At 62.4% G+C, this 17,649-nt stretch overlaps 1 protein-coding gene across 2 annotated transcripts in view; it reads right to left on the reverse strand.

Moving 5' to 3' along the window:
- Window positions 1-163: 163 nt before the first annotated feature.
- The window catches only part of STK32C (serine/threonine kinase 32C), a 69,775-nt gene continuing 52,289 nt past the window's right edge, over window positions 164-17,649 (reverse strand). For both annotated transcript variants that reach the window (XM_047703131.1, XM_047703132.1), the window contains 10 exons: window positions 10,478-10,629; window positions 9,229-9,402; window positions 8,333-8,370; window positions 8,131-8,220; window positions 7,806-7,909; window positions 7,257-7,373; window positions 6,233-6,358; window positions 6,018-6,149; window positions 1,673-1,740; window positions 164-780 (listed from right to left, as the gene is read on the reverse strand). In XM_047703131.1, coding sequence (XP_047559087.1) covers window positions 642-780; window positions 1,673-1,740; window positions 6,018-6,149; window positions 6,233-6,358; window positions 7,257-7,373; window positions 7,806-7,909; window positions 8,131-8,220; window positions 8,333-8,370; window positions 9,229-9,402; window positions 10,478-10,629 — 1,140 coding nt within the window. In that variant the 3' untranslated portion in view covers window positions 164-641. The remainder of the gene's footprint in view (window positions 781-1,672; window positions 1,741-6,017; window positions 6,150-6,232; window positions 6,359-7,256; window positions 7,374-7,805; window positions 7,910-8,130; window positions 8,221-8,332; window positions 8,371-9,228; window positions 9,403-10,477; window positions 10,630-17,649) is intronic.

Genomic DNA, 17,649 nt, shown 5'->3' on the forward strand with positions numbered 1-17,649 from the left:
TGGCCCTGCCAGGCCCTCACATGACCTGCAGTGCTGATTCTGGTTCTGGGGCAGGCTCTGTGCCCCCATTGCACCTGCGGGACTGGGGGAGCCATTCAGCCTGTGGATAGATCTTGGACAGACCCACAGCCAAGGGCACGCAACACACACCACACAGACACAATGGCTCTTATGTCGTGATGCTCAGAGGTGAGAAATCTACAGAAACACGGCAGGAGTATCTATAAAAACACTCTTCACCTCCCCCCGGACGCGCAAGCCTGAGTGGGCCCTGGTGGCCCGCGCATGGTGTCCAACGCCCACCACAGGGCTGGTGCCCACCTGGGGGAGTGGGTCAGGGGAGCGGGTCAGGGTGCCACCAGGAGAGGCCACAGGCCACAACTGCAGGGAACAGAGCCTCCGGGGAGGGGGGCACTCAGCCTCCTCGCACAGCCTGCGGCCATACTGACAGCCTCCACGTGCCCTGTGCTCCCGAGAGCCAGCACGCGGGCTCCGGGGAATCCGGACCAGGGAGCAACAGGGCCGCCAGCCGGCTCTGTGCTGGGAGGAACGGGGCTGCCTGGTTGGGAACGTCCACGTGGGGCCACTGCCCGCCGCCTGTCCTGTCGTCCCGGCAGACTGAGTATCCAAAGCAGCTGGCATTAAGTCTCGCTGAGGCGGGAGGGACAGAGGGAGCCACACATGGGCAGCACAGGACGCACGCCCTCCTGGTCCTCCACAGCATCCCCAGACTCGGGGACAGGCAGGGGCTCGCTTGCGGGGTCCTGGCTCCTCTTCAGCCTGGGGGGGGGGAACACAATGAGGGGATCTCTGCAGCCTCCCCAGCAGCCCTAGGGCACTTGTGGCCAGCCCCCACTTGTCTGAGGACTGGCAGAATGGGTCCCTTGGGAACATGGCTGGACCTGGTGCCCCTGCGGGCGCTGCGGAGAACAAAGAGCAACGCCCAGCCCAGCAGTGCCCTGTGTGACCATGGTGGCCTCAGGCTCGTGTAGTGGGCTGGTGAGCAGAGCTGAGAACACCTGGTGTATGTGCATTCTGGTGGGTCAGCCCTTTTGGAACAAAGCTTTGCAGAGAGCTTGGCTGAGTCTGTTCTAACTCAGGCCTCTGACCTCCACGATAGAAGCCAGTGCCTTAAACCAGTGCCCATATATTGTCCTGCTCACTGAGGCAGGAGAGAGCTCAGAGCTGCCTCCTCCAGGAAGCCCTCCATGCCCTCCTTGCCCCTCCTCTCCTGAGCCCACGGGGCCAGGCTTCCTCCCTCCCCTGCAGCAGGTGTGTCAGCAGTTTGTGGCCTGTCTTATCTCCCTGACCCACAGCCCCGGCACTCAGTAAGGGTTTATGGAATGCATAGCAGGTAGCCTGTCCATGGGACTCCGCAGGGCCCCGAGCCGCCGGCCTGTCTGGGCAGTGCACCGAGTGTCTCCCCAGGAGATTCTGGCTGTTAAGCCCCTGTTTAGAACTGAAAGTTCCCAAGGAGCCCTCCCGCACAAGCCTGAACTGGGGACTTCGACGCTCTGCCCCCAGGGCTGCTGCCCAGATGCCTTAGGATAGTGGCTGTCCACTTCCCAGCCCCCTGCTGCTTCAGGGCTGCTGGGGCTCAGGACTTGTGTGGCCCAGAGAGCCTCAAACCCCTCTCGGCCTGCTGCTCCCCCTGACCCCAACATGTACTCACTTTTCTCTGTTAAAAATCACAAAGTCTTGCTGGATCGCATCAAGGCAGTCCTGAAGGTAGTCATTCTCCTATTAGTCAGAAAAACATACCGATGAGTGTAGTGGACACTCTGAGGCTCTCACATCCCCTTGGGTGGGCTCCGGAGCATGCCTCCCGCCCCACTTCTCCTCCTGTGGCCTGCACCTGTGGCTTTCTTTGGAGACCTTCTGGGCTGCTAGAGAAACTGTCCCAACAGCCACAGCATCTGGGGGTTTGCATCTCCTGAGTGACCCTTAGCCAGGGGCCAAAGGATGCCCAGGATGGAAGCTCCTGCCTCGGAGCAGATGCGGACACGGAGGCAGGGTCTGCAGCACAGCTTGGCCAGAAACCACACCTGGCTTAGCTCCCTCCCCTCCCGGCGCCAAAGCCAAGGCCGTGGAAAGGAAGGAGCTGGACCCCAGAACCTGGGAGGCCCTCTGAGTGGATACAGGCGGGCACATTAGTCCTGTGAGCCTGCAATAGGGACCCCCACTCAGGTTCCTGCAGGTGGCACAGAGCAGCTCCTCCCAGATCTGCCTCCACCTACCCTCCCAGCCTCAGAACGGCACAGTCGCCAGCAGCACAGCCGGTGGCAGAACCTGCTAAGGTCGGAAAGGCCGCTCCCTGCCTCGGTAGGACATGCTGGGTGAGTGCCGGGAGGGCAGTGCGGAGGGCGGGGCGTGGGCTGTGCAGCCGCATGGGGCATCCTTCCATGCCCGGCGAGCTCATTCTCTGTCAAGACCCCTGGAGCAGGGTCTAGTATGCTGCAGGGTGGCTCCTGGAATCATGGGAGACATGACAGCCCAGTGAGGATTCCAGAACAGCGGGGCCAGTGCCGAGGGGGACAATCTCCAGAGAAGCGGACAGCTAGAGTCCGTCTGGGATCGACAGACTCAAGAGACAAGAACCAAGGACCTTCAGATGACCATCCTCTCCTGGAGGCTCCAAAGGAGCTAAGGAATGAGCTGGCGAGGGCCGGGGCATTACGGAGCAGCTCTGTGCTGCCTGTTTTCTAGAATGGCGCTCCCTGCCATCCACGGTGATGACCGCATGCCAGAACGACAGAAGCCTGGACGTAATGTAGCCGCACCTAACCAGGTGGGAGTGACCATGGTCACAGGTAGTGAGGTTGTGACGAGCAGGTCACCTTGAGGCCCGGGGTCTAGTGACATCTTACATGCCACATACAGTGCTCCTAACACTCAAAGAGGTGGACAGTGAGCACTCAGACACACGCGCACACGTGCACACACGCAGGGAGACCAAGGAAGGGTACAACAGCAGCAAGCTGTCATCAGCCACCTTGATGGGAAACCACCATCATTCCCCAAGCACAGCTGTGACTGCTCTCCTGAGCACACCTGGGGAAGGGGGACCGCCTTCACCGGTCTGTTGGACTCGAGATCTGAGCAGACACCTGGCCACGCCCACCTCATGAGCAGCAACCCCAGCACCACCCAGTGGCTGTTGCGTCCACTGCCAGCCACCAAGTGTATGAACAAGGCGCCCTCCTATGGCATCTGGTAGAGCCCTAGTGGCCGTCCCGGGTTATGGTGGAGGAGCCGGAGAAGGTCTTGCCCCTGTCCCGGCAAAGCAGCCTGGGTTCCAAATAAATCACAGCCCGCGTGGGCAGTGACGAGTGTCCCCATCCACGATGTTAAGTCTGTACCTCTGCCTTCGAACATTCAGGGCACAGGGATGCTGCTTCCCATTTTCCTCCTGCTCCCTTGGCAAGCCTGGCCCCCGGGTCATGGCAGACGGTGGGGGCCACAGCACACGTGACCCCGCGGCAGCACTGGGCGCAGCGGCTGAGCTGGCGGCACAGTCACGCATAGCTCTGGGTGTGGCACACAGCCTCTGGGTTGACAGAGGCGTCCTCTCCATGCCCCCCACAGGAAGCACGAGGACCGCTCTGCAGTCACCCGAGGTGGCCGGTGGCACTTCTGTGGTCTTGGCCCAAGGCTGGGCTTAGAGCCAGAAAGAGCCTCGCCTGTCTGACATTCGCGGTCCTGCACCACGCTGACCGTGACGGAACTACACGAGAGGAGCAGGAAGTGGCACGTCCTCCAGATGTCCTTGTCCACACCCGTCTGCGGTGGGAGGATCCAGTGAACTGTGCCCGGTCCCATGTGGGCTCTGGGCATCCCAAGCCCAGAAGCTCCTCCCACCAGCGGGTCAGTGCCCGCTAAAGATGAGGCCAGCCCTCGGCGTGTACGGCTCTGTCCTTGCCAGTGACTGCCCTGCCACCGTGGCCTCTCAGAGGAGTCGGCACCCTGGCTGAGTGGCCGGCCTCCACCATCAGGAGGAGACAGGGCTCTGGGCCGAGAGCACATCTTAGCCTTCCCTGACTTCGTGCCGATAATGAACGGACAAGAGCCCGCGCTCCCGCCTGAGAAACGATGCGGCCAGGGGCTCGGAGCTCTCTAGGCAAGGGTCTGTGTCACACCAGGAGGGGAGCCGCCAACACGCAGACCCCCAGAGGGGCAAGTAAGGGTGGGGCGGTACATGAAGGGACACAGAGGACATGGAGCGGCCAGGGTTGTGGTCCATCCAGCTAACCGTGCTCCTCTCGGTTTTCCCAGGAAGCCTGAGGACTGGTTCCAGAACAATCCAGGGCACCGTGGGAGCGGGTGGTGCCAAGGTGCCTCACACACCACAGGGTGCACAGAGGACCCCTATTCCCCAGCTGTGGGGCGCATGTCCGCAGGAAGCCCTGTGCTGTGTCCGTGTGCCTGGTCCTGTTCTGGGGCAGGACGCCCACACTTGCACGCTCTCGGCCAACACACGCACACGCACACGAGTCACAAGACCACAGAAACGTACAGCCCTCCTGCCCCTTAGCTGAGGGCTGCGGGGGGTGGGAGATGAAGGCCGCTGTCCTCGGGACTCTGACACCAACCGCCCCGGGCATATTTCCTGAGTAAACCCTTCGCGTGAATCCTCGTCTGCGGGCACACGTGTGTGGGCAATGTTGACACTGACAACTGTCACCCCCGGTGAGGAGTGGCAGGGGCCTGCGAGACTGGCTCCACTTCCAGCCAAAAACAGACCTGCTGAGCAGACATACTTCCCAAGCCTCTGGGAATTCACCGGAAATGCGAGAGACCTAGAGCTGCCAAGCGATCTTGAAAGAGGACATAGAGCGGGACTCACGGTCCCTGATCTCGAAGCGGACGCCAAAGCTGTGGTCATCGGACAGCTGGGGCAGGCACTGGGCGGACGAGGGAGACCCACACATCAAGGGATGGGATTGTGAGTCCGTGAATAAGCCCTTATTTTTGGAGGACTAACGTTTGAAAACGACGCCAAGCCATTCGATGAGAAAAGAATGGTCTGTCCAATGCGTGCGTCCACGTGCCGAAGGCCGACCCCGGACCCCGACCTGACGCTCTTTGCAACCCGCCCCCCCCCCGTAAACGGACCCCAGAGGTGAGACGGGCCAACACTCAGAAGAAGCCGCAGGACTGGACCTCAGTGGCCTTCGTCGGGCGGTGGTTTCTCGGGTGAGACGCCAGAAGCGTTCAGAGTCCAGCGCATCCGAGAACGACCCCTCCCACGAGAAAGAGAGAACCCACAGCACGCAACGCTTGCGGCCTCCCTGGTGGGCCCCTGGCCTCGGAACAGCAGGACTCCTAGCAATCCCAGCAGGACGGAGGAGTGAGGGGCTCCGCGTCCTCCCCCCACACCCAGAGCAGAACAGCCCCTACAGGGGAAAGTGGGCGGGGCCGCACCCGCAATTCCAGCTCCGCTCACCAGGGGCCGCCACCAGCAGCCGGGCCCCATGCCCACTCCCCACCTCACCCCTGTGCTGGGGAGCAGGTGTGAGGGGGTGGCGCTGGGGCTGGGGGCCTCTGCCGGCTCAGACCGGTCCAGGAGTGGGGTGGCACCGGTGCCGTACAAGGTCACTGCTGTGACCCCTGCCATCCACCCCTGTACCCCCACGTGCTCTTGTGAGGACCAGCTATACCTGGGGGCAGGGCTGGTCCCACACTCACAGCATGAGCTCCCCAGGGGCGCCCCCACACTCCCGGGGCAGGAAAGAGGCTGCTGTGGGTTACTCTGTTTCCCACCCCCCAAGACTGGCATCCTACCCTTCAGCTCCCTGGAATGTGACAGGGTCAGGTTAGGAGAGGGTCATCTGGGGTTAGAGTGTCCCTGTAAGAGGAGGCACACACAGGGCAAGTGTGGGAGACCCCGGGGGCAGAGCTGGGCATGATGGGTCTGCAGCCCCGGAGCCCCACAACCAGGGGCAGGATGGAGCAGCAGGGACCCCATCTGCACAGGAGGACGACGAGCAGGCCTCGGGGGGGTGGGGCGTGTCCCTCACCGACTGCGAGCTGTCCCGGCTGCTGTCCCGGGACCGGTTCTTGGCCAGCCGCTTCTTCTTCTTGTGCAGGGGCCTGGACTCCAGGATCATCTCCTCCAGCTCGAAGGTGGGGTCACAGTGAAGGCGGCCTTTCTGTGGGGGGACGGGGAGCTGAGCCTGGCCAGCGGGGCGCCCACGCCCTCCCAGAGCCAGCGCCCACTGCCTCCCCTGCTTACGTTGGGCACGAAGCCTGGCGCCACCTTCTTCTCGCTCAGATCTTGCCACAGCACGCCGGCCAGGGACGGGGCTGCCTGCATGTCCCGTAGGCTGGACGCTCGGTGCTTGGGGTCCACCGTGAGGAGCTGGAATGGGGCCCACGTGAGACGGTGCCTGGGCCCCCACGACCCGGTGCCCACAGCTGACCACCTGCTCTGGGCCAGGGAACTCTAGGGAGCTCTCGCCGCGAGGACCTCAAGGGCCAGGCAAGGATGGACCCGACTTCGGGTCAGGGCAGTAACGCGGCCGACGGGACAGCCTGGCCAAGGTGGGGTTCCCGGGGACCATCTACCACAATTCACCAGTAGGCGGCAGCCTCGGCCTGGCTAGTGGCAAGGAGGGCCACAATAAGGACCTGGACAGGCCCCGAGGGAGCCCCAGGGCGCCCTGTGTGGCCAGGTCACGGAGGCTACGTGCCCCCCACATGCTGTCCTTCCTCTTACAGAAAATGTGGCAGACCCTACCTGAGGCTTCCCCACGGTGTGAAGCTCGGCGTACAGATGGTCCCCACTCCCTGTTTGGGTCTCTGGGGGCCAAGGTCCCACTATGGGAGGCCCCTGGGCAGAGTGGTCAGTGCAGACTGGGTGGACAGCCCCCCAGGGACCGGGAGAAGCCTCTGGCTGCTTGGCTATCATTGCAGGGGTGAAGTGTCCAGCAGGGGTGAGTGCATGCAGAGGAGAGCCCTGTGGGCCAGGAGCCAGGAGCCAGCTGGGCCTTTTGTGTCGAGCAAGCTCTCCCACACCCCGTCCTGACCCCACAGGCACCAGTGTGCTCCGAGTGGGGCTTCCTGAGTAGAGAGTGGTGGGGCCGGCCCAGCCCTGGACCCCAGATAGAGGCGCGGACAGCAACCCTGACCCGGTCCCCTGGGCCTCTACAGCCGCGTGCTCAGGCCATTTGAGGTGCACTGGGGGCTGGGTCTTCTCAGGGTGCTCCCGGGGCCTGCGGCCAGGGTGCTCACGGCCCTCCTTGGGTGGAGGCGCTCACCTTGCGCAGCAGGCCCACCATCTCCTTGGACCAGCTGGGGACGTACTGCACGCTCGCCGTGCTGAACAGCTGCACCAGGGACTCCACGGCGTTGCTGGAGTGGATGTCGTAGGGCCTCTGGGGCGGGGGAGGCAGCGCTGCACCAAGTGCCTCACCCCACAGCCAGAGGCACCTGCCACTCGCCCACCCCCTCCCCCACCACACGGGTGCAGCTCCCAGGGAAGCCCGGGGCCCAGGAAGAAGCACGTCACCCCCAAGAGGGTCTGGGCCCAGGTGGCTTGGCCCCAAGGCCAGGACGGGCTGCCGTCCTCCGGGGGGGGGGGTCCCGGAGGTCCCCAGGAGGGGACACCAGGGTGAGAGCATAGGGACCCCCCACAGAGACCCCCACAGGAGTGTCCCAAGACAGCTGCCCCTCTAACAGGTCTCTGCCGTCCTGCACCTGCTCAGTGTCTCTCCACGCAGACGCTGAGCACCCTTGGGGATGGGGGGGCAGCCTCATCCTTCCCCGAGGGCTCGGGTCACCCCTGGGGGACACAGCCTGCTCCGTACCCATCCACGCAGCAGCTCGTAGGCCAGCACCCCCACTGACCACCAGTCCACCTCGAAGGAGTAGCCGCTCCCACCGCTGACGAAGGACTGGAAGATTTCCGGAGCTTTCCAGGAGGGAGAAGCAGCTGAGTGCCCCGAACCCACAGGCCCCGGGCCCCCTCCCCACTGACCGCCTGGGGGTCCCTCCTCCCCCTGGTGTGAGTGGTGGGATCCTCCAGTGCCCCTGTCCCACACAGCACTGTGCCTGCAGGGAAGTGACCCGAGCGACCCCCACCCCGTTCCCCCAGCCTGGGCCCGACACGGCAGGCCAGTGGCCGTGGCTCACCCATGTACGGCTTGGTCCCGGCTAGTGCAGTGGCCCGTTCCCCATCCTTTATGATGGTGGCGATGTTGAAGTCGGTCAGGTGCGCATGCCCTGCGAGCAGAGAAGACGATGTGAGTGTCCCAAGGACGGGAGACGCATCCCGTGGGCGAGATGCACGCCGCCCACCCCGCCCCGTGCCCGGCCTCGCACGGCCTTGGCTCACCTTGCTCGTCCAGCAGGATGTTGTCGGGTTTGACGTCTCTGTTGAGGGAGCAGGAAACGGGGCGACAGTTCGTGCCTTGTTTGTGCCTTGCAGTCCCCGGCGGGGCAGGGGGGTCCCTCGGGCCCCTCCCCACCCAAGGCAGATGCCCCAGAGGCCTAAGTGGGCCTTAAGACGACGGACCTGGCAACATTCTGACGGAGCCAGGTGACACTAGCTATTCTGGGCCTGGGGCCGGGGGCGCCTCCAGCCGCCACCTGCTGTGGCCCGACGGACAGGGGCGAGTGCACCGGATGCAGGGGTGCCGCAGCCCCGGAGGACAGATGCCAGGCCCCCTCACCCAGACCCCGGGGCCAGCCCCTCTTCCAGAGTCCTGGGGCAGCACAGAATTGGTGATTTGGGTCTATGCTTCCCGCCGGCCGGCCTCAGGCCTCCTCGGGCCTCACTCTAGGAGCTCAGTCAGTGTCTGCGTCTAGATGGTAACCGGTTAACAGTCCTCCGGGGCAGGAGCGCAGAGACCCCGTCTACCTGACTTTCTAACACGCCGTCTTCACCTTCCTGATCTGCTTTCTGCTAAAATCTGTTCAATCCCCTGGGGGCATGGCCGATGAGCAAACGGCCTCTGCTAGGTGGTGGCCGGGACCCAGCAGCTGGACAGACCAGCTGAAGGGGACCCCGATCCCAGCCCACCTGGGGCTGCTCGTATGGAAGCCACCCCCGGGGGCAGCAGGTGCACAGCTGTGGAGCTGGCTTGGAGCCAGGCGCTGAGGGCTCAGGAGCCACACCTGGGGGCAGGTCTGGAGGCCAGGGGCCGGGCAGACCGTGCAGGAGCCTGTTGGGTCCCGCTGGAGCGCAGCCACCCCGAAGAGGGGCAGGCGGGCGACCCCCTGGGCACACACCTGTGGATGATGTGCTGACTGCGCAGGTAGTCGAGGGCCAGAGCCATCTCGCAGATGTACAGCCTCACCGTGTCCTCGGAGAACTGCACATTCTGTTGCAGGTGGTAGCGCAGATCCCCGCCCAGGAGTAGGTCCACCACCATGAACATGTCCTCCTCGTCCTGGAAGGAGAACCTGTGGGCGCCGCGCGGGAGCGTGGCACGTGGCAAGTGAGCTGGGGTCACAGTGCCCGCCGCACTCCATGACCCCCCATCTAGGGGCCTGGGCACCCCTAACCTCCCACAGGCACTCCCCAGGAGCAGGGCCCGCCATCCCCTCTGCTAGCACAGGGACCAGACGGTCGCAGGGCTCTGCGGCCACAGCACGGGAGGCCGGGCCCACGTCCAGGGTGAGCAGTTGGAGGAGGCCTGGGCAGCCCCAGGCTCCACTGCCCTGCCGGCCTGGCATCCCACTCTGTTCCCACTAGTACCCGGGCAAGGTGACATCCCCTGTGGCATGGCCAGCTCCTGCCTCCTGGTTACGCGCAGGCAGGACCCCGGGATCTGACTCGGGCTGCTGGCCATGCTGAAGGACCTCTTGCACCTGCAGAGGCCCCAGAGGAATGATCCATGGGGGGTCTTCAGCCCTGAGTGTGTCCCCTGGAGAAGCTAGCGCCACGTCACTCTCAACAATGCCCTGTCCCACACTTCTGTCCCCAGATGCTGGTGGGGCCACCTCTCCCCCCATGTTCAGCTGAGGGACCCTCGGATCGATCGTCCCGAGGCGGCGCTACTAGGACCAGAACTCCGTTGTGCACGCCCTCCCAGCCACCTGAGCGCCTGTGCCCACAGGGGCCCTTGGGAACTCGGTCCGGTCTGTAAGCCCATCAGGCTGGGAGCTGTCAGGGAGGACTCAGGGAGGACCCCGCGTGGGGAGGCGCCCTTGTGCAGCAGGACCCCACGTGGGAGAGAGGATGGTGATCTCACTGCCGCTTACAGGCTCCTTCCCATCCAGGAGCTGGTCTTGGTGCCCATTTTATGGAGGAGCTCAGGCCCTCAGAACTCTCCCCACTGACTCTAGTGCCAGCGACTCCATGGGCCACAGGCCCCTTGGCGGGAAAGCCTGGCCCTCCTGTGGGGAGACCCACATGCCTGGACAGCTCTGGCCCCGGGACAGGGAAGCGAAGTGCATGCGGAATCCCCAGGACAGGGGAGGAGAGAGCACGGGGAAGGGCCCTGGGGTCAGGGGAGGGTGGCAGCGGGTCACCCACCACAGGTTCACCAGGAAGACGTGCTCGATCTCCTGCAGGATCTCCAGCTCCCGGAACACGTTACGCACCTCGTCCCGCTCGACACACCGCTGCTTGTTGACGTACTTCATGGCGTACATCTTCTCGGTGTCCCGCTTCTGCACGATGCACACCTGGAGGATGGACGGGACGCCCGTGTCCGTGCCGCCACCCCTACCTCGCCCACCCACCCCAGACGCAACCCAGAAATGATGGGATGTCTTTGGTGGGGCAGGACCCAGCCAAGAGCACGGCCCCGGGGCCAGGCCCCTCCCCATGGGTGACCAGCACCCCTTCCCAGTGTTCAGGGCAGTTGCTGACTTGGAGGGCTGCTGGGGGAGGTCGAGGAAGACCCCTCAGCCACAGACCTGCACCGGGAAGACCCCATGCGCGAGAGCTGCTGTCCTCATCAACCCTGGACCACCATCCCCGTGGTGACAGGGACCCTCCTGTGACAACAGGGTCCTACACAGCTCTCACATGCCAGTCCCCCAGGGCACTGGATGATACAGCTGGCCAGTGCTATCGGTGGCAGCGTTTACACGTGTGGGACAGAGGGACCCAAGAAGCAGCCCCGACTCAGCTGGGGCAAGCCCGAGCGGCCAGGGGCATCCATCAGAACCAGGGACCAAGGTCTCCAAAGGAAGCGGGGCTAATGTACAAAATCATAGGCTGGGGGCAGAGGGGCAATGCCACATCCCCCATACAAGTCGTAGGGAGGCCGCTCATGGACAGTGACCGAAGCCACCTGCGAGGGGCCCCACGCCTTCGGGCTTCAGGTCTCCAAGCGGCAAGAGCCAGGGTGGGCTGGGGCGGGAAAGAAGGAGAGGAAATGGAAGATTCTGGACCTCCAGGTGGGTGGGAGACTGTCCCGGGCGCCGCACCCAAAGGCAGGTGTCCTGGACCAGAAGTGTCAGTGAGCATCAGAGTCTCGGGCCACACCCGTGGGATCCAGTCCTTGGGGGAAGCCCACGTTCCCTCTCTGGGAACACATCCTAAGAAACAAAGGTGCTTTGTCCAGGAAATGTTCATCACAGTTGAGCAAACTGCTTAGAACAGACTTCCGAGCAACCTTCTCTTCCAACAACCTCACGGACACAGGCAAGCGAGCTCCGTGAAAAACCACGCAGCCACTGGAACAGAATTTATAAAGGCTGGTGATGACGTGTGGCAATTTTTATAAAGCCAAGCAGAAACCACGAGGCTATGCCGTTTAACGCACAGTGTGGAGACGAAGTGCCGGGCGCGGGCAGAGACGGGACTGGAGCATGGGGCAAGTGGCACCCCCAGCCCCCGCCGCTCTGGCGTCTGCTCTGTTCCCCTGAGGGTGTCCAGCAGGTAGGTGGTGGGTGACCATTGGCCGTGGGGCGCTGGACACAACCACCAAGTGCTGTCAGCCGAGCGCCCACGTCACCCAGTGCAGGACCTTCGTGAACTGCAGAGGAAGTTTCCAAGGCGACACCCACACACCTCCCTGCCGGCCCCCAGGGAGGCAAAGCTTGCAGGCGTGACGTCCGTGGGCGTGGAGGGGGCGTTCTGCCAGGTGGAGCTACATGGAGCTCTGAGCCTGGCCAGCTCCCATCTCACAGCGGCCCGGGAACCCGTGCAGGCCACCCAGGCCCCGCAAAGCCCTGCCTACAACGTCCTTGAGCTGGGCTGACTGCCAGGAAGCTCGCAGCCTGGGGACCCGCGGGCCGGCCTCAGACCTGCATCGCTTCGTACTTCCAAAGACCCCCCACATGGTCTTGACGCCGCGAGTTAAGCCCGTCCTCAATGCTCTTCCCAGACAGGGGTGGGGGGCAGACACACGGGAGCCCCGTTCCTGACGGTGGGAAGAGTGGGGCAGGGAAGGGAGGCCACAGCCGAAGTCCTGCCCTCTCCGTGCCGCCCAGGCCTTCCCACACAGACAAAGGCTGGGAGCAGTTCCCGTCTTCCCTGACTCTCCCCCAAAGTGAACAGGGGAACAGGGTGTCTGCTCTCTGAAAGGAGCACAGTCCTGAAAATGTGGTCCCCAAGGGGCATTGGGATGGAGAGAACCCTGCTGGTGGGGACAGGTGCAGTGACCACTGTGGCAGTGGCTCCTCTGCGGGAACATCACACCCGTGGGGACCCCTGCTGACCCGGAGCAGCAGGATGCTGGCCGGGGCTGAGGAGGCCACCAGAGAGGACAGGCGAGAGAAGAGCTCACACCCCAAAGCCCTCTGGGGTGGCTCTGCCCACTGTGGCCACACGCAGCAGACACACCCCTGTCCAGGAGCCCTCAGGTGCCTGTGGGCAGTCCGACGTCCCCCACGGCTTCGTCGTGCCCACGTGTCCACAGACCACGGCTGTGTCTCTACCGTGCTCAGCAGAACGATGGCCTCCAGGACACCCACATCCTAGTCCCCGTGCCTGTGATGTGTGACTTTCCCAGGAGATCGTCCCAGATTGCCCGGCAGGGTCCTCATGAGCAGGAGGCAGTGGGAGGTGAGAGCCCCAAGAAGGCATCTGGGCTCCGCGGCGCTGCCCAAACACCGCAGACCCCGTGGCCTGAGTGGCAGACGGTTCTGTCTCCCAGTCTGGAGGTGGGAGTGGAAACACAAGGTGCCGGCAGAGCCGTTGTCTGTGAGGACCCCATGGCTCACAGATGGCGTCTGCTCGCACGGTCCTCCTGCAGCCGGGCCTCAGGGTGTGCACGGAGACCACCTGATCTCTCCCCCCGCTTCTCTCAGAGGCGGACGTGAATCCGCGCACCCCCCGTCCGCTCGCTACTACCCCGAACCCAAGCTCCTCCCACAGACCACACCCGCGAACCCCTGCACACATGCGGGGGGGCTTCCACACTGGCTGGGGGACGCAGGTCTACGGCAAGAGGAAATGTGATGACCAGAGGGAGGGTCCTCGGTGTGTGGCCCCAGGAAGCCAACGTGGCTGGCCGCCTGCTGTCCTGGGAGCCGTGGGGTACAGAGCAGGGTGGTCGGTGTCCCTGGACATCGTGGTCCAGCTCTGCTCGCTTTCCCAGCTGCTGGGGCTGCCGGATGGAGACCGGGAGGAGGTGAGGCCACCCCCGAGGCCTTTCCAGCCCCTCCCACGCATGAGGCCACTAGTGCGAGAACCATGTGCTTTCTGGATTCGACCCTCTCATTTCCGCAAAACAGCCCAAAAGTCATCTGCACGAGGGACGGCCCAAGCGCTCTCCCAGCGGGCCACAGACCACCGGGCTTCACGGGCTGTCCTAGGAGACACAGACGGACAAAGAGGAGTGGCGGGGCCCCGGGGCTCCCAGCGATCATCTGAATGTGTTCAGTGGGCTGTGACTACAGCCATTAAAGCCCAGTCACCCGCTTGTCCCCGCCGCTCCCCACGCTCTTCTTCAGGATTTCTGAGACTGTGCGACAGGGGACAGCCTGCGGGCTCTCCCTGCGCTGCACACCCGAGAGACCCAGAGCGGCAGGCGGACGCCCCCCACCCCCAGCCCCGGGGTCTCCTGACCGAGGTCGCGGGAGGAGAAGCCCGGAGCTTCCGAAGCGTCTCCACCTCCGTCCAATGAGGCACATTCGGCGGCTTCTGGCGAGCCAAGAGCCCGGGAGCTCTGACGGCCACTGCCTGCGCCCAGCCGGCAGCCCTGGCTCCCCGGCCTCCTGTCACACAGCCGCGAACACCGCCCTCCCAGAGGCCAGGGGAGAACAAAGTGGTCTTTTTCCCCCAAGCATGTTACTTCTTGTATTTGCTTTTAAAGTCTTTGTCACTTTGGTTAAATTAAGTAAGCCTTGTGATCTGTGATCTTATTTAATCAAATATTTTAAAACTTCTGCCTATTTTTACAAACTTCCCCAAATCAAATTCAAAACAGTCTTTTTGATTTGTTATGATTTGTTATTGATTTGTTATTTGTCCTTAGAAAAATATAGACGTTACCCAGTTAGGCTTACGTGACGCATTCGGTTACCCGGAAGCTGTCAGACGGGAAGCGTCGCTAACCCTTCCGTCATGCCGTCCGCACACGTGCTACTAATGCCGTAAGTGGCCAAAGCTTGCCCGCCAACACCCCTAGTGTCTGTGGAATCGCCGGTAATTCCAGTTATTGTCATAAATGCCACAGCCACGGCAATAACCAAATACCCTTGTCAGCCGCATCATTTTGCAAAAAACTCTCGTCAGATCTCGAACCACGGCTGCTTTCAGTGTCTCCCCGTTCGGAGACAATTGCCGTCTTACAGTCGAGCGCACACCAGAGCCCTCTGTCTTCATTCAGAAAGTCCTCGGGAAGGGCTTCCGTGAGGACCCTGGAGGAGAAGTTTCTGGTAACTCTGAAATCACACTGCGGAGCCGGAGACCTCCCAAAACTCTAATGGAGAAGCTCGTGGCGTCAGGAAACTGGATTTAATTACGTGGCCCTGGCTGACCTCATGAGGATGATGACCTCTTCTACGGCCTCTGGTTTGAAGCGTTGCTGGTTCTCTGATGTTTGGGTCTCCAGACTTAAGAATCCCGTTTCTCTCAGATGCCCTGCTGAGCAGGGAGCCTGACACGGGGCCCGACCCCAGGACCCTGGGATCATGACTTGAGCCGAAGGCAGACACCTCACTGACTGAGTCCCCCAGGCCCCCGTCACTCCCCTCACTCTTACTCAAGACTCTCTGCCTGCATGGAGAGAGAAGAGAAGAGAAGAGAAGAGAAGAGAAGAGAAGAGAAGAGAAGAGAAGAGAAGAGAAGAAGAGGAGAAGAGGAGAAGAGGAGAAGAGGAGAAGAGGAGAAGAGGAGAAGAGAAAGAAATCCCATCTCTCTTTTCTCTCCAGCTCTCTGTAGTTCATGGCCCATCTGGGAAATCACACCTGTACAAGCAGGACCGAGACGTTTTCCCCTTCTCCCCACCCGACTCCTCTGAAACTCAGCAACTGTTATTAAAGACACCGACCTTCACGCCAGCGTGTCTACATACAGAAGGACTCTGTTCTCCTTGTCGTGGGACGTAATTAAACTCATGGTGATGTCACCAAGACTTTGATGGGGAGGTCGTATTTGAAAGCGGTACAGGGGACGCTGGACCAGACTGAGATAAGGGCGCCAGCCCGGGGCGCACGCGGGGCTCCTGGCCTTACAGGCAAGTAAAGAAGGTCACTTCTTGACAGGCCCAGGAATTGGGGACATCGTGGGAACCTGGAAGACAAGAATTCACCCTAATTTAGAGGGCCAGAAGGCGGAGGCTGGTGACCCAGCTTCGCAGCCTCGAGAGGTGACATCGGATCTGGGACCCCGTGGGAAAGTTCTAGCAAAGCAGACTTGGAAGAGCCACGTGGTCAGCCACTATGCTTGCTACACGCATGTAAATGTCAGGCCAAGTTCCACGGGACGCGACCTCTCTGCAAACACGCAGTGTGACTCCCGTCGTATCTCGCATCCCTGCCGGACAGCCTGTGTTTCCGTGGCAGTGACGGTGCCCGGGGGCCCGCGCCGGGCTTCCTCTGCGTCAGCCGGGTGCGCCATTCTGTGCTTTCTGTGGAAAACCGGCATTCCCCTCCAGCCTTCTGCCTTGAAACATGAAACATGACAACTGCCCTGCCCCAGCACCCCCACGGCAGCCGGAGCACTCAACAGACGCTTTCTGAGAAAGCGCCGCAGAGACCTCGTGTGCACGGCCTTCGTGCCGGCCACGGTGTGGGCCCCTCAGGAAGCTCCCCAGAGCTCCCCAGACCCTCACCCGGGACAAGTGGGCAGCAAACCAGGAGATGCCCCGGAGCTGCCCCCGCCCCTCCTCGTCACCCACCAGAGGCGCCCACCACCCGACCTCCTGTCGACGGAGGCCTCCCTGCGGACTTAGAACCTGGCGTTGAGGTGGGTGGTCCACGTGCAACCCCGCCTCGTCAAAGGAGACCCATGTCGCTAACCTGACCTCTTCTCCAGACAAAGAGACAGGCTCAAAGAGAGAAGGGGCAAGCTGCCGGTGTCACGTCTGAGCGGGGACGCTCTGGGGGGCGTCTCAAAGGGGAGTGGGGAGAGGAGTCGGACTGCCACTAAAGTGCACCCCCCGGGCTCACACGTCATGAGCTAAGACACTGAAACGCCAGCAGGTGCGGGACAGGCGCCCTGACCGTACTGTCTTCCTCCTGAAAGAAACCCATGTGGAAGACGGTGGACGGGGTCCTCCCTGCACCAGGAGAACCGCGTGCCCCGAGGATGGGAAGTCGACGCCAAGAGAATTCTGGACGGACCTTGTTCACGTGACTCTCCCCTTCCACTCCCCGAGTCCAGTCACTCCTCCGCACCGGCCTCTTTGTCCAAACCCAGATGGAAACATGTAGGTCCGGCCACCTCTTTGTGTCTGTTTCCTTACGAGGGCTCCTGGGTCACCTAAAACTCACCCTAAACTCACACGTGCTGTTTTCTTTGTCTGTCCTATGTCCACTAGTACCCCGGTCCAGTGGGAAGTTTGCCTCCCCTGAGCCTCAGAGGAGCCTAGCCCAGCCATACCTTGACTTTGGCGTTCTGGCATCCAGGGCTGTGGGGGAACGTGTCTCTGCTGTCGTAGGCCCCCAGCGGCGGTGCTGCATTACCGCGGCCTCAGGACACAACACAGTCCCCAGACCCTCCGAGGGTGCCCATCTATGGACATACCCTGCTTCCATCCAGCGTCCATCACCCTGATGGCCTCCAACCAGCCCCTGCTCTGACCTCTAACCCGAGTCCCCGCTCTGACCTCTAACCAGGGCCCTGCTCTGACCTCTAACCCGAACACCCACTCTGACCTCTCTAACCTGAACCCCACTTTGTTCTCTACCCCAAGCTCACAGTCTGTCCTCTAACCTGAGCCTCCGGTCTGATCTCTAACCAAGCCCTGGCTCTGTTCTCTACCCCGAGCCCTTGATTTGACCTCTAACCCGAGCCCCTGATTTGACCTCTAACCCGAGCCCCTGATTTGACCTCTGCCTGAGCCCTTGCTCTGACTTCTAACACAAACCCCCACCCACGGAGGTGCCTGGGTGGCTCAGTGGGTTAAAGCCTCTGCCTTCGGCACGGGTCATGATCCCAGGGTCCTGGGATCGAGCCCCACATCGGGCTCTCTGCTCAGCGGGGACCCTGCTTCCCCGGCCCCCCGCCTGCCTCTCTGCCTACTTGTGATCTCTGTCTGTCGAATAAATAAATAAAATCTTAAAAAAACAAACCAAAACCCCACC

Source organism: Lutra lutra, chromosome 14, assembly GCF_902655055.1.
Source record: "Lutra lutra chromosome 14, mLutLut1.2, whole genome shotgun sequence".
In the NCBI taxonomy this organism is placed as follows: domain Eukaryota; kingdom Metazoa; phylum Chordata; class Mammalia; order Carnivora; family Mustelidae; genus Lutra; species Lutra lutra.